Source organism: Aotus nancymaae, unplaced genomic scaffold, assembly GCF_030222135.1.
Source record: "Aotus nancymaae isolate 86718 unplaced genomic scaffold, 86718_ANA_hifiasm-v0.15.2.pri h1tg000059l, whole genome shotgun sequence".
NCBI classification, from domain to species: domain Eukaryota; kingdom Metazoa; phylum Chordata; class Mammalia; order Primates; family Aotidae; genus Aotus; species Aotus nancymaae.
Window position 1 is genome coordinate 5,964,574 of NW_026988473.1, and position 12,801 is coordinate 5,977,374.

The 12,801-nt window shown below is 51.8% G+C and overlaps 1 protein-coding gene across 11 annotated transcripts in view; it reads right to left on the reverse strand.

Moving 5' to 3' along the window:
• Positions 1 to 12,801, reverse strand: part of MARK2 (microtubule affinity regulating kinase 2) — a 70,478-nt gene that overhangs the window by 4,637 nt on the left and 53,040 nt on the right. For 3 of the 11 annotated variants that reach the window (XM_012463133.2, XM_012463138.2, XM_012463139.2), the window contains exons 2-17: positions 11,074 to 11,253; positions 10,780 to 10,833; positions 8,165 to 8,213; positions 7,772 to 7,837; positions 7,612 to 7,682; positions 7,336 to 7,392; positions 6,360 to 6,596; positions 5,793 to 5,912; positions 5,594 to 5,693; positions 5,404 to 5,516; positions 4,154 to 4,286; positions 3,702 to 3,883; positions 3,344 to 3,441; positions 2,359 to 2,520; positions 1,464 to 1,721; positions 325 to 351 (exon numbers count right to left, since the gene is read on the reverse strand). In XM_012463133.2, the coding sequence (XP_012318556.2) occupies positions 325 to 351; positions 1,464 to 1,721; positions 2,359 to 2,520; positions 3,344 to 3,441; positions 3,702 to 3,883; positions 4,154 to 4,286; positions 5,404 to 5,516; positions 5,594 to 5,693; positions 5,793 to 5,912; positions 6,360 to 6,596; positions 7,336 to 7,392; positions 7,612 to 7,682; positions 7,772 to 7,837; positions 8,165 to 8,213; positions 10,780 to 10,833; positions 11,074 to 11,253 (1,907 nt within the window). The remainder of the gene's footprint in view (positions 1 to 324; positions 352 to 1,463; positions 1,722 to 2,358; positions 2,521 to 3,343; positions 3,442 to 3,701; positions 3,884 to 4,153; positions 4,287 to 5,403; positions 5,517 to 5,593; positions 5,694 to 5,792; positions 5,913 to 6,359; positions 6,597 to 7,335; positions 7,393 to 7,611; positions 7,683 to 7,771; positions 7,838 to 8,164; positions 8,214 to 10,779; positions 10,834 to 11,073; positions 11,254 to 12,801) is intronic. The other 8 variants (XM_012463145.2, XM_012463141.2, XM_012463137.2 and 5 more) reach the window with 6 other exon arrangements.

Below are 12,801 nucleotides of genomic sequence, written 5' to 3' on the forward strand. Positions count from 1 at the left end.
CCCTGAGATGGTCTCCCCTTACTTGAGGACAGGCGTAACTGTGGGCCCAAGGAAGGCCCCTCATTTTAAAAGCCTATTTGCCCAGAGTAGGGCAATGTGGCCTCTTAGCCCTGCCTGTTCACACTGGGGGCATGGAGGGCAGGCCTTGTGCCGATGCCCACTCAGAGGGAGTCTTCATCCCTTTAAGATGGCAGAGAGAGGAGGGCCACACAGACTTGGTTAAGCAGATGGAGGAGAGTAAGAGCCAGAAAAGGGGAGTTAGTGATGGAGGCAGGACGCAGGACACAGACACACACACACACACACAGCGGGCTCAACGCCTACCTTCTGGCAAACCTGAAAGACAGATTTCTAAAAAAACAAACAAAAAAAAGACAAAATAAAAAAAGAAATAAAAAAAAACAACAACAAGACGGTATGTGGATAAGCAGGTGGGGAGTGGGCTTTACAGGTTCAAGGGTCATCCCATTTTTGGAAGAGCCGCTCAGCGAGACTAGAGCCCCAGGCCTCCAGACCTGCCCACCCTCTCTGCAGCCTCACACCTGCATTCTGGGGCTTGGACCGGGACTAGAGCCCCAGGCCTCCAGACCTGCCCTCCCTCTCTGCAGCCTTGCACCTGCATTCTGGGGCTTGGGCTGGGCGGTGGCTTTGGCTCCAGCGGAGTGGAGTGAAATGCAGGGGAAGGGCAGCAAGCCTGCTCTCTCAAGGCCCCTGCTGCTTCCTGAGTTGCTACTCCAAGGTGGGGAGAAGAATGGGTGGGATGAGGACACGGAGCATCTTGGGAGGCCAGCCAGATGGCTGGGTGTACTTCAAGCTGCCCCTCTGTGGGGGTTGGGTGCTCAGGTATGAGAAACCCCATGAAGAGACCCATACCCTGGGTCCAACAGAGGAAAGCCTCGGCACATCGGAGTTAGGTTGGGGAGAAGGCCACTGTGGGCCCTCGCCACTGATTTCATTTATAGGTTTCACCCTAAGAACCCCTGGGTGGAAGAGCATGGCTGCGCCTGCAGCCAGACAGAACCAACTAGGGGGAGAGGTGGTCAAAGGGGCAAGAGACCAGGACAAAATTTTCCTTGCTGGCCCCAGCCTGGCTCATGCCTCATGACTTTGCAGCTGCGTCACCAAATATAAGTTTCCATGGGAACCCAGGAGAGAAGGGGGGGCTTTTATTTTAGCATCTGAGTTCACACTCTCCTAGAGAGGAGGCGGCATCGGCCATCTGCTTGGGGCCAGAGAATGAGGGGTGCCTGTGGGGAGTTGGGGAGAGGCCTAAGAGGGGTGGGGCTGGGCATGGGCACATAAGGAGTTGACAAAGACCCAATTTCTTGTGCTTCCTGAAGCCTCTTCTAACCCCAAGACCCAATACAGGCACAGAGTGTCCCAAACCCCAACCCCCAACCCCCACCCAATCAAGTAGGAAGGCCTGCCCTGAGCCTCTCTGCCACCCAAAGCTCCGTGCTTACCTGCGTACAAACTTGGAGGTGAATTTGCTGAAGATGCTCCCAGAGGCCCCCCGCCGGCCCTGGCTGTGGCCAGAGGGAGAGGCTGGGGTCACACCATAGGGCAAATTCTGCTGGTCCCGCACCTGTCGGAGCTGCCCAGCGTGGAAGGTGCTTCGGCTGGACACACCCCGGGGGAAATTAGTTCGGTCTGGGGCTCCACCACTGCTGCTGATGTTGTGGGCGGAGGGGGAGGCGACAGGGACACGCTGGGGGGCTGTGCTGTGGGAAGAGAAGTGGGGTTGAGGGGGACGCATTAGGGTACAGGACAGCCATCATCACTGGGCACCTGGACACCCTGTGGTGGGGACAGGGAGGGGGATGCTAGGGCAGAGGCAGCCATCACGAGGACACAGAAGGAAGGGTGTGACTACTGAGGACACTGGTGAGAAGGAAGTCTCGTGGAAGTGGAAGGAGATGGTTTGGGAGGGAGGGAGGCAAGGAAGGACCCATGTATGGAGTGTGGTTCAGGCTGGAGAGAGAGCGGACTCCCTGGGAGCCAGGCAGACTGGACCCTCAATGGGACAATGGGGACCGACCCTCAAGGATTGAGTCCCTGTGATGCTGACTATCCCCAGGGTCCCTAAGGAAACCCAGGAAGGTTCAGAACAAAAAGGTTTCCCTTTGGAGCCTAGGACAGCTTCCTGCATACCTGTTCTGAGAGGGAGAACTGGAAAAGAGGGGCATTAACGCTCTTTTTTGTTCCCTCCACTTCCTGGCCGCAGGGGACAGACCCATTTCTTGTGGCTAAGATGACAAGAACGGAGCAGGACCCCCAAGTGGGAAGAAGAATTTGCTGGGGTGAGGGGATAGGGTGGGCTGAGGGCAGCGGGTGCACCAGCTGCCCCAGCACACTTGCCTGGGCCGCGGCACCTCACAGTTACTCTCCGTGGGGGGCAGCCCAGAGGCCTTGTTGGGGTGCACGGAGGCCGACATGGATTTCTGGTGCTGGCGGGGCCGGGCCGCAGAGACTGCGGCAGAAGCAGAAGCCGTGGAGGCCCGGGACCCTGGCATGGTTAGGCTAGGAGACAAAAGCAGCGGAGAGGCCCATGTTAGGGGTGAGTGAGGGTGGGAGGCCTGGATTAGGAAGCAAGGGTGGGGAAGGGCCAGAGCTGGGGAGCTCCAGCAGGGGAGAGGTCAGGCTTGGGCAGCAGCGGGAAGCAAGTCAGAACTCAGGAATGCGGGGCTGGCAAGTGGAGGTGAGGTCAGGAAGCAGCAAGGTAGACCAGAGCCTGGCAAGAGGAAAACAGAAATGAAGGAGAGCAGATAAGGGGTCGCTGCCGCCAGGCTGCACTGGCCTCCTAAGAATTCTAAGAACAGGAGAGTTTCTTCTGCATAAAGAGTGGGGTGCTGCTAAGGGGAAACTTTAATAAACTCAGAAGAGGTAAAGCCAGGAATGCAACACCAAGAAACGCTGATGGTTAAGACTGGGGAGCTCTGGTCTCTTGGGGATGGCTGGAGGTGCCCTCTATGTGTACACCCCTAAGATGGGCATCTCTTGGTTCTGCCCTGAGCTGGGACCCCCAACACAAGGCCTTAGGTGCTCATGTCTAGAGAAGGGCAGCTGCTGTGCGCTGGCTGTGGACAAGAAGTGAGTCTGCGGCTGAGATGGCCACGGTCAGCCCCACACTTGGCAAACTGCAAGAAGCAGTCAGAGGAAGATGGGGAGGAGGCGATGGCGTGGAATAAGGCGAGGGGAAAGCTGGACTGGACACAGCCAGGATGGAACTCCAGGGAGCAGGGAGCAATGTGCTGGCAGGGATAGGAGACGGTGCTGCTGACAGACATCACCCTGTGAGACGTGGCTCCTAGGGAGCGGGGCAGGCAGGGCCCGGGTCTCTCACCTGTCTTTACCATTCTGGATGGAGGCCTGGCCGAGGCTGGCCCGCTCCAAAAGTGGGGAATTCCTGCTTCGATTTGTGCTGGTGGAGAGGACGCTGTTCTGTGGGGAATAAAGGGCAAGCATTCTGTCAGAAAACCAAAGTGGTCTACAGCCATGTTTTTCCCTTCCTCTCCCTTCCACCTGAAGCAGACAGTGGTAGGTTAAGGAAAGGATTCTGCTTTCACTCCTGGGAGCGAGGCTTCCTACTGTAAGCAGAAGCGGCAGCCAAAGGGAACAGAGTCTGAATTAAGAGATGAGCTGCCTGGAGAGGGCAGGCCCCACTGCAGGAAGGAAGGAGAGGGGCGGGGGGTGCAGCTCACCGTGGAGGGGGTGGGGGTGGTCTTCTTCCTGTCCAGGCCAGGCAGGGGGCTGGCAGGCACCTTGGCTGTGCTGCTGGCTTTCCGCCCCGACTCCCGGTCCTCCTCGGGCCGCTTATTTTCTGCATTGTTACTCTGAGTCTTCTTAGAGTAAGAATTAGAGGTGGGAATGGCAGGACCAGCTGCTGGGCCAGAGGGAGGGTGGGAATGGGTAAGGCCAAGGGGTCCGCTGAGCACCAGTCCCATGCATGGTCATCTCCTACAGGTCCGGCCAACAACCCAGCAAGCCGCCATTCCACAGAGGCGAGGGAAGGAAAGTCACTTGCCCACAGCCATGTTACTAATAAGTGGCTGAACCAGGACTGAAACTTAGCTGTGTTACCCAAGACCCCACAGAACCTAGGACTTCTCCAGAGAGGGGTGAGTCCCCACCTACAACTCCCAAAAGCATTTACCCTGGTCGCTGAAGCGCCGCTGCTTGGGGTTGGCTGACACACTGCGCTGTACCTTGTGGGATGGGGATGGGGCACTGCTATTGGTCAGATCAGCTGAAGGCCGGGGCTTCAAGGTGATGGTGTCACCTTCCAGCTGAAAGAAACAGAAAATGCTTCAAGAAGGTGGCTTCAAGAGAGGGCAGAAGTCACGTGGAGATCCCTAAGGATGGACATATTTACACATAACCACCCTCTCGCAACACTCACACACCCCAGGGTCATATCAGACATCCACTTGCAAGACTAATACATCCCCCTTCACCCTGGAGACACACGCTCTGACACAGACACTGACCGACAGCCAAATATGCCCCTGAAAGACTCCCCGCCCTCAGAGAGGAATATATATGGCCACACACCCAGAGACACAGACATCCACAAGAATACATGTCCAGACTCAGAGACCACTCCCCTCAACACAGAGCAATATGGGCCTGTACCAAGCGTTACCAGGTGCCTCTTAAGGAGCAGGGTGGGGAGGCTGGGGGTTCATATGGGGACACACAGATGACGAACAAAACCCAAATGGGCAGAAGAACGATGACAAAATCTCCAGATCTACGGACAGGAAGATGGACACAGACACACACGGATACACACACCAACATGTAAGCACTAGAAAGAAGCAACAGACTCAATAGCCAGGCATGGTGGCACGCGCCTGTAATCCCAGCTACTTAGGAGGCTGAGGCAGGAGAATCACTTGAACCCGGGAGGCGGAGGTTGCAGTGAGCCAAGATCCCGCCATCGCACTCCAGCCTGGGCAACAAGAGCGAAACTCCATCTCAAAAAAAAAAAAAAGCAGCAGCAGCAACAGACTGAAGCTTCCTATAAGACACAGAGACCCACACACACACCCACCCAGAAATGCACACTTCCAGATACAGAAAGAGACACACAGATATCTAGATCAAGACAGAAGTGCTAGCCGATGACCTAGACACATCTAATCAACACAGACTAACCTAGATCAACTTGCCTATATTGAAACCCTGACCCAGTCCCAGACCCTACCAGCTTTCTATTAATTCACTCGTGGAGATCAGTGAACGGGCCAGTGGACCTTAGACACCAAAGCTGAAGCTTCAAATTGTTGAGCAGAGAACACACCTACTCAGAGATGAACTTCTATTCTAAACAGGTGTCAGAAGCATGGGGTGCTACTGGCAGTGAGGCTGGCTAGGTCAGAGAATGGAGCAGGGAGCACACACCTCGGAGCTCTTGTAGCCCAGGAGCAGATAGGTGGCCATCACCTCGTTGTATCTCTGGCCCACCAGTGAGTCCTGGATCTCTTCCCGTGTATAACCCATGGACACCATCAGCTCTGCAGAGGGGGACATATAGTTAAGACTGGCCTCAATTCCTAGGCGAGCTTAACCTCACAGTCCAGCACAGCCTCACCTGTCCGCCGGGGGTCCTTGTAGTCAGGGAGTGGCTCCACGTAAGGCTTTAGTTCATCATCTTCGTGACCCACGTTCATCCATCGATCTTTCATGATTTGCTGGGGAGCACAGAGAAGGAAAAGGGAAGGGGAAGAAACTCAGCTAGGAAGTTTCTGTGGGGACCCCAGGCCCTCCCACCAGTTGGCTCTACCGCTCACCTCTAAAGTGCCTCTCTTGCTGGGATTAAGAATGAGAAATTTCTTAAGCAGGTTTTCACAGTCCGTGGACATGTAGAATGGAATACGGTATTTTCCCCTCAGCACCCGTTCCCGCAGCTCCTGTAGGAGGATCCAGGGTTAGAAAATTTAAATCACCCCAAGGCCAAAGGAAGAAACCTAATATCCAGGATCCTTAGAGCTGAAGCCTGGCCAAGCAGACACAAATGAAGTATGGAAGAAGGCAGGCAGGCTGGGACAAGACACCTCACCAGAGAGGCAAGTGAAGTCAAAGACCCTCGTACCCTCTAACTTGACCAGTCCGAGGCCTGCAATCCGGAGCGCCTTGGGGGATGAACACACACACAACTTATCCCATCTTTCGAGAAAGGAACTGAGGTTATTCATTCCCAGGTGCAGAAGGCCTTTGACTGCTGCTACCTCAGCAAGCCCTTCTCTGAAGCTTTGGCTCAGGACAAATGTAGACAGGTGGCAAAGGCGGGAGGTCAGGGCTAAGACCAGAGGCCGAGAGGAAATGAAAAGCAATAAAAAGTTTGCACTTCACTCCACCTTGAGGTTCTGTCCATCAAAAGGCAGGGATCCGCTGACCAGTGTATAGAGGATAACTCCTAGGCTCCACACATCCACCTCGGGTCCATCATATTTTTTGCCCTGGAAGAGTTCTGGGGCAGCATAAGGCGGACTGCCACAGAAGGTGTCCAGCTTGTTCCCAAAGGTGAATTCATTGCTGAAGCCAAAGTCTGCAATCTTGATGTTCATGTCAGCATCCAAGAGCAAGTTTTCTGCCTGGGAGGAAAGATGGAAAACATGAAGGAAGAAGTGAAACAGACTAAGGCCCTGGGCAGGAAGGAGCTGTGGGAATGGGAGAACAAATGGGAAGTCATCTTCAGTCTCAGAACTTTCTCCACCAATTTCAGGGCAGGGCTTCAATCAGCGTGCAGGCTGGGCAGGAGGATGGCAGTGTAGGCCACTCCTCACACGGGCAGCCACGAGAGACTGGGATCGGAAGGCCCAGAGACCCTGTGAGCTGTGCAAAGCTTCAGCATCAGGCCCAGGTTAATCAAATCATGTCTGTGAGGACTTGGCAGCCAAAAGACTCACAGGTGTCCTCAAACTTGAGCATCTTGGTAATGGAGATGGTATATGCGTGCGTGCCTGCAAAGCAGCTGGGATACAGCTGTGGAACTTTCAGCACTCTTCCCTGGGTCAGCTACCAGGTTGCCTGAAAGACCGAAAAAGCCTGGAGTGTGCCTGCCTTGCCTGGCAGCATTGAAGGGTGATGTGCTGGGAGGTGAAATGGCAGAGGCCCGCTGCTCACAGGCTGGAGTGGAACTCGAGGTCCAGCCACAAGGTCTCTATCAGAAGCAGCCCTAGGGGCTTTCTGGTCATCTCAAAAAAACAAATGAAAGCCTGGAGTTTCCTGGAAGACTCAGGGCCTGATGGTTATTGATGGTTTTATCATGGAGAACCAAGAGGGAACAACCCAGCCCCCACTTAAAGGCACAAGGAGAAGTGCATGCCTTACCTTTAAGTCTCTATGAACAATAAACTTCTGGTGACAGTACTGCACAGCAGACACTATCTGAAAGGAAGGAAGAAGGGTTAACCCAGGGGTGCCTGAGGGTGGGCCATGGGGCCTGGCAGAGCAGTGACCCTGTGACCTAGTGCTAAGCTGCCACACAAATAAGCAGAGCCCAAAGTACCCTCCAAGGGCCACTTACAGACAGGCAGCTTATCCTTACATGTCAAACCCCAAAAGGCAGAGGTCAGGCCCAGAGCCTGTGGAGGGAGTCACACCTACCTGGCGGAATTTGGCTCGAGCCTCTTTTTCTTTCATCCTGCCGTGAGCCACTAGGTAATCAAATACCTCTCCTGTAAGAGACCAGGCAGGGACCTCAGTCTGAGCTGGCTGGAGGTGGAAGAAGTAGGGGCACAAGAGGAAGAGGCAGTTCCACACCTACCGCCACTAGCGTACTCCATGACAAGGTAGAGCGTTTTCTCAGTCTCAATCACTTCAAATAATTTAACTATAAGAGAAAAGGCCAAGCCTTAAGTCAAGAAGCAGCAGGGGCCACATATTGCTCTCCAACATGTCCAGGAGCATCCTAGGGATGAAAGTCTCCCTTCCTTTCAGGATCTCCCACTCCCAAGAACAAGCTCCTCTCATGCCAGCCAAACTACTAAGGACAGCCCAGTGTGTCAGAAGGGGAGATGGATTTTGAGCTGAGCTTCCCCAGGGGACTCCTTGAAGACTGCAGACTCCAAAAGGCAGTGCATCTCGGAGAGAAGATGACAAGCTGGAAAGCAGAGCCTTGCTGTTGGGGAACAAGAGAGAAATGACAATGTATGCTCACCTATGTTGGGATGATTCAAAACCTTCATTATTCTTACTTCGCGGAATAGCTGGAAAATAAAATACCAGGGGTCATGCATGCTCAACTTGCTCCCCTCAGGTCCCTCCAAACAGAGCCCCTGCTAGGATTTTTTTCCCCAAAAAACCAAAACCAGGCAGGGAAAAGAAAATAGGGTGGTTGTCTAGCTCACGCATGGCCTTCCCCATGGCTGGGAAGTCAGGGAAGCTGGAGGAGGGCTGCTGTGGGGACTTGCTACCCGGCATGGCATCAGGATGAGCCAGCCATGCCCTCTGCTGCGTCTACCAAATCCAGCCCCAAAACAGCAGGCGAGTTTTGGCTGGGTGCCTCTACTGGAGGGAGTGTGAACCCATGTGCTTGAATATTCAGAACCCGAGCTGCTGCCTCGATTCAGTGACAGCATACACCCTAGCTTGGTCTGTGTAAAGGGGTGGTAGAGCACCAGAGAGGGGACCCCATCATTTTCTCATTTACAGCAGTCGGAGGGCTCTGTTCTAGGGGATAGGCCTTCAGGGTGGTGATAGAAGAAGCCACTCCTATATATAGCTGATGCCAATTTTAATCAAATCCACCTCCACACACTCACGCTCTCTTTGTGAAACAAAACCAGGGGCTCCAAACCATGTATTTCCATAAAGAAAGATGACAGAAATGAACTCCTTCCCCTCTGCGGGGGCCAGAGAACTGGAGGTGGGGCTTTTTGAAATTCCAGGCCTCATCACTTGCACAAAGAAGAGAATTCGTTTTTGTTGTTGTTGTCAGGGGCTTAGGGGAAGCCCTACTTCAAGATATGGTTTATGGAATAAAGTGAATAATACATTTGTTTCCCCTTTAATGATGCCCTAGAGCTCCTGAGCTAGAAAGGAAAAGAAGAAAGAGGCTTTCCAATCTTCAGGAACCCAATGTTGACCTTACCCTTTATTAGAGACTAGGTTTTTCTTTCTTTTTTCTTTTTTTTGAGACAGAGTCTTGCTTTGTTGCCAGGCTCCAGGTTGGAGTGCAATGGCGCGATCCCAGCTCACTGCAATCTCTGCCTCCCGGGTTCAAGCAATTCTCCTGCCTCAGCCTCCCGAGTAGCTGGGACGACAGGCGCACACCACCATGCTCAGCTAATTTTTGTATTTTTAATAGAGACGGGGTTTCACCATGTTGGCCAGGGTTGTCTCGATCTCTTGACCTCGTGATCTGCCCGCCTTGGCCTCCCAAAGTGCTGGGATTACAGGCGTGAGCCACAGCACCCGGCCAGAGCCTAGGTTTTTCTTACTTTCTTCCCTGGTCCAATAGATATTTTGGATGAAGAGGCAAAAAGCCTGGATACCACCCTCTGGGGGAGTCATGGAGAGCAGCACTGAAATGGCGCCAGCAGTGGCTACCAGGGCTTCTTCCCCTGAGGGTGCTCACCTGGCATGAAAGTGGCACTCTTCTGGGAGAACTTGGGGTTTTCTGGGCTCGTCTAGAACGCTGAGGGAGCTAGATTCTTCAATATTCATTTTTTAGGAATCATTGCTGGGATCACATTTTTGGCCAGAATCATACTGGCTTTAGTAACAAAGAGTCTCAAAATGTTTTGAAAATGGCTCTATTTGTCTGGTGTTTGTGCCTTCCAGAGAGTCAGGAAGAATTAGGGAGAAAAACAAGGCAGGGAATCAGATGGCTTGGGGGACTAGCGAATATTATGATGGCAGGCTAGACTGCTCCCAAGACCAAATGCCCACCCTACGCTGACTTCTACTTCTGTGGGGTTGGAGCCAGTATGTCATGAGCAGCTCTTTTTTCCTTCTTCCTGGAAAGCTCCAAGCAGGGACGTCCTGGTGATGACAGCAATGCTTCCATTGAACTGAAGAACCCTTGAAGGGATTCTGGCCTAACAATAAATAGGAAACACCTTGGTTCTAGCTGTTTGCATGTCAGGGAAACAACTCATCCACTCGAATTCCGTAAGCATCGCCCTCAACAACAATCCTCAACCCTTACTCCGAAGGTTCCCAGTATCACTGTATCTGGCTCTGTTAGCACAAATCATGCCTTCTCCTAACTCAACTACCACAATACGTTTATGGAGAAAATATCTGATTTGCCACAAGATGAACAGAACTAGGTTTTGTTCAGAAAATCTAAGCCGGAGCTCATTCTCTAAAAAATAGCTGGCACAGAACCCAGCGCAGATTCCCTGCTTCCTCCTATCCTCGTATTTCTAAAGCCACTCCCCTGGATCACTCCAGATCTTGAAGAAGCTGCATGTGTTTCTAGTAGCGGCTACAAACATGTGTTTTCACATAGGGCTGGCCACAAGCCAGAAGATAACAAGATGCAGGAAGTGGGTCAGACAGGTAGGCCAAGTGGCTGGGAATGGACACAAAGACTTCAGAAGAGCCAGTGCCTGTGGCCAGGAAACCCAATCAGGAGGAGTCCCCACAGAGGATCCAACTAAAGCCCTGAAGGTAGCAGAGCCATGGGAGGGAACGGTGGGAGGGAGTGGCAAGTGAAACGGCCAGAAAATTTAAACCAGGAATTCAAGAGAAGGTCTAAATGGGATCACTAGATCATTGACCCCAGAAGAGAGGTTTAGAAAGGGACAGGAGAGGCCGTGTGCTTACTTTCTGGAGGCTGGAGGAGTTCAGTTGAGTCTTGTCAATGATCTTCACAGCTACCTAAGCATGAGACAAAAAAGCCCCAAATCACTTCTTTGACCAGGCGGAAACCAGGACCCTAATCTACTTCCTCCTTTCTATTTCCACTCCTTTTCATCCCACAGCTTTTTGCACCCTATATCTCAGATCTCATTTCTCTTGAATAAACAAGAGGGTGACTACAGTAGCAGTCCCATCACCACCTGCTGGAGTGTCAACCAGGGTGGAAGGTGCTGCCATGTCCCCAGCCCTAGTGCTCACCTCTTTCCCAGTCAGGATGTGTCGGGCCAACTTCACCTTGGCAAAGTTACCCTTGCCAATGGTCTTGAGGAGCCGATAGTTTCCAATGTGGGGCTGCTCATCAGCAGAGGTGGCTGAGTTACGGCCCCGAAGCATGTTGGACTTACTGCTGGGCTTGGAGTCAAGGTGTCCCAAGGTGGGCTGCAGGGTGGAAACAGAGATACCATTACATGCCACCCTTCCAGTCCCCTAAACCCTTGCCCTCAGCTCTCTGCAAAATACGTTAAGGAATGAGGGTGCGGGGCAAACTGCAGGGGGCTGGTAGGCATGTTAAGAGTCATAGGGCAGGAGAAGAAAGGAGAGGGGACTGAGATGACACCCAGTCTTCATTCCAAAGGAGCACATCATAAGGTCCGGTGCCCAGGTCCCATGGGTGGCAAAGCTCAGGAGCAGAGCAGTCCCACCACTGGCTCTCTGAACCTCGCCTGGCAACACAATAGCTCCTCAGCCTTAGGACGGAGAGCCAGTACCCTCCTTCCCTCTGTGCTGCTTGTGCACACTGGGAGAAGACTGCATCTCAAAGTCATGGCAGCAACATGGTCAGAACTGTTTCAACACCCTCATCGCCACCAAAACTTACATGAACCTTTATTATTTATCATTTATTTGCTGTCTCACCCAGTGAGAATGGAAGCACATGAAAGCAGGCATATACCCTTTATTCACTGATACATCCCAGCACTCAGAGAGACTGGCTTATGTTTGCTGCTCAATGAATACTTGTACAATGACTGAACTGAACGACTGGGTCTGAGCAAAGCAGCAGTCTGCCCTGCTCTGCCCTCCTGGCTCGAATGAGGGCATGAGGCAACAGAAGCTACAATGACCAGCATTCAGCAGGCATATAAACATAATATAGGTTGAAAATCCTTTATCCAAAATGCTTAGGACCAGAAACTTTTCAGATTTTGGACTGTTTTGGATTCTGGAATATCTGCATATACATAATGAGATATCTAAGGAATGGGTCCCAAATGTAAACATGAAAGCCATTTGTTTTTCATGTATACCTTATATACATGGCCTGAAGGTAATTTCATAAATTTTAAAATAATTTTGTGCATGAAACAAAGTGATAGAATTTTGACCATAACCTGTCACTTGGGGTTACGTGTAGAATTTATCACTTGTGGCATCATGCTGGCACTCAAAAAGTTTAGATTTTGGACCATTTTGGCTTTTGGATTACGGATGTTCAACTTGTACAAAATGGGTATGGTCTAGACAAAAAATATACATCCACATGAAGATGTGCACATTCCTCTAAGTGCTAAACACAGAGTGACTGTGAGCCAGCAATTCCGCTCCTCAGTATATACACAAGAAATGAAAACAGAAATCCACACAAAAACCTGTAACCAAGGTTCACAGCAGCACAATCTGTAACAGTCAAAAAGTGGAAACAATTCAAATGCCCATTAACTGGATGAATGGATAAACAAATGTGGCATATCCATATCGGGGAATACTGGTTGGCGGTAAAAAGAATATATGCTACAACACAGAGGAAACTTGAAAACAATGTTGAGTAAACAAAGCTGGTCATAAAGAACCACATATTGTATGATTCCATTTATATGAAATGCCCAGAACAGACAAATCTATAGAGACAGAAAGTAGGATAGTGGTTGCTGAGAAGGATGAAGGATGGGGGGAATTTGAGGGTGACTAAGGAGTGTGGGGTTTCTT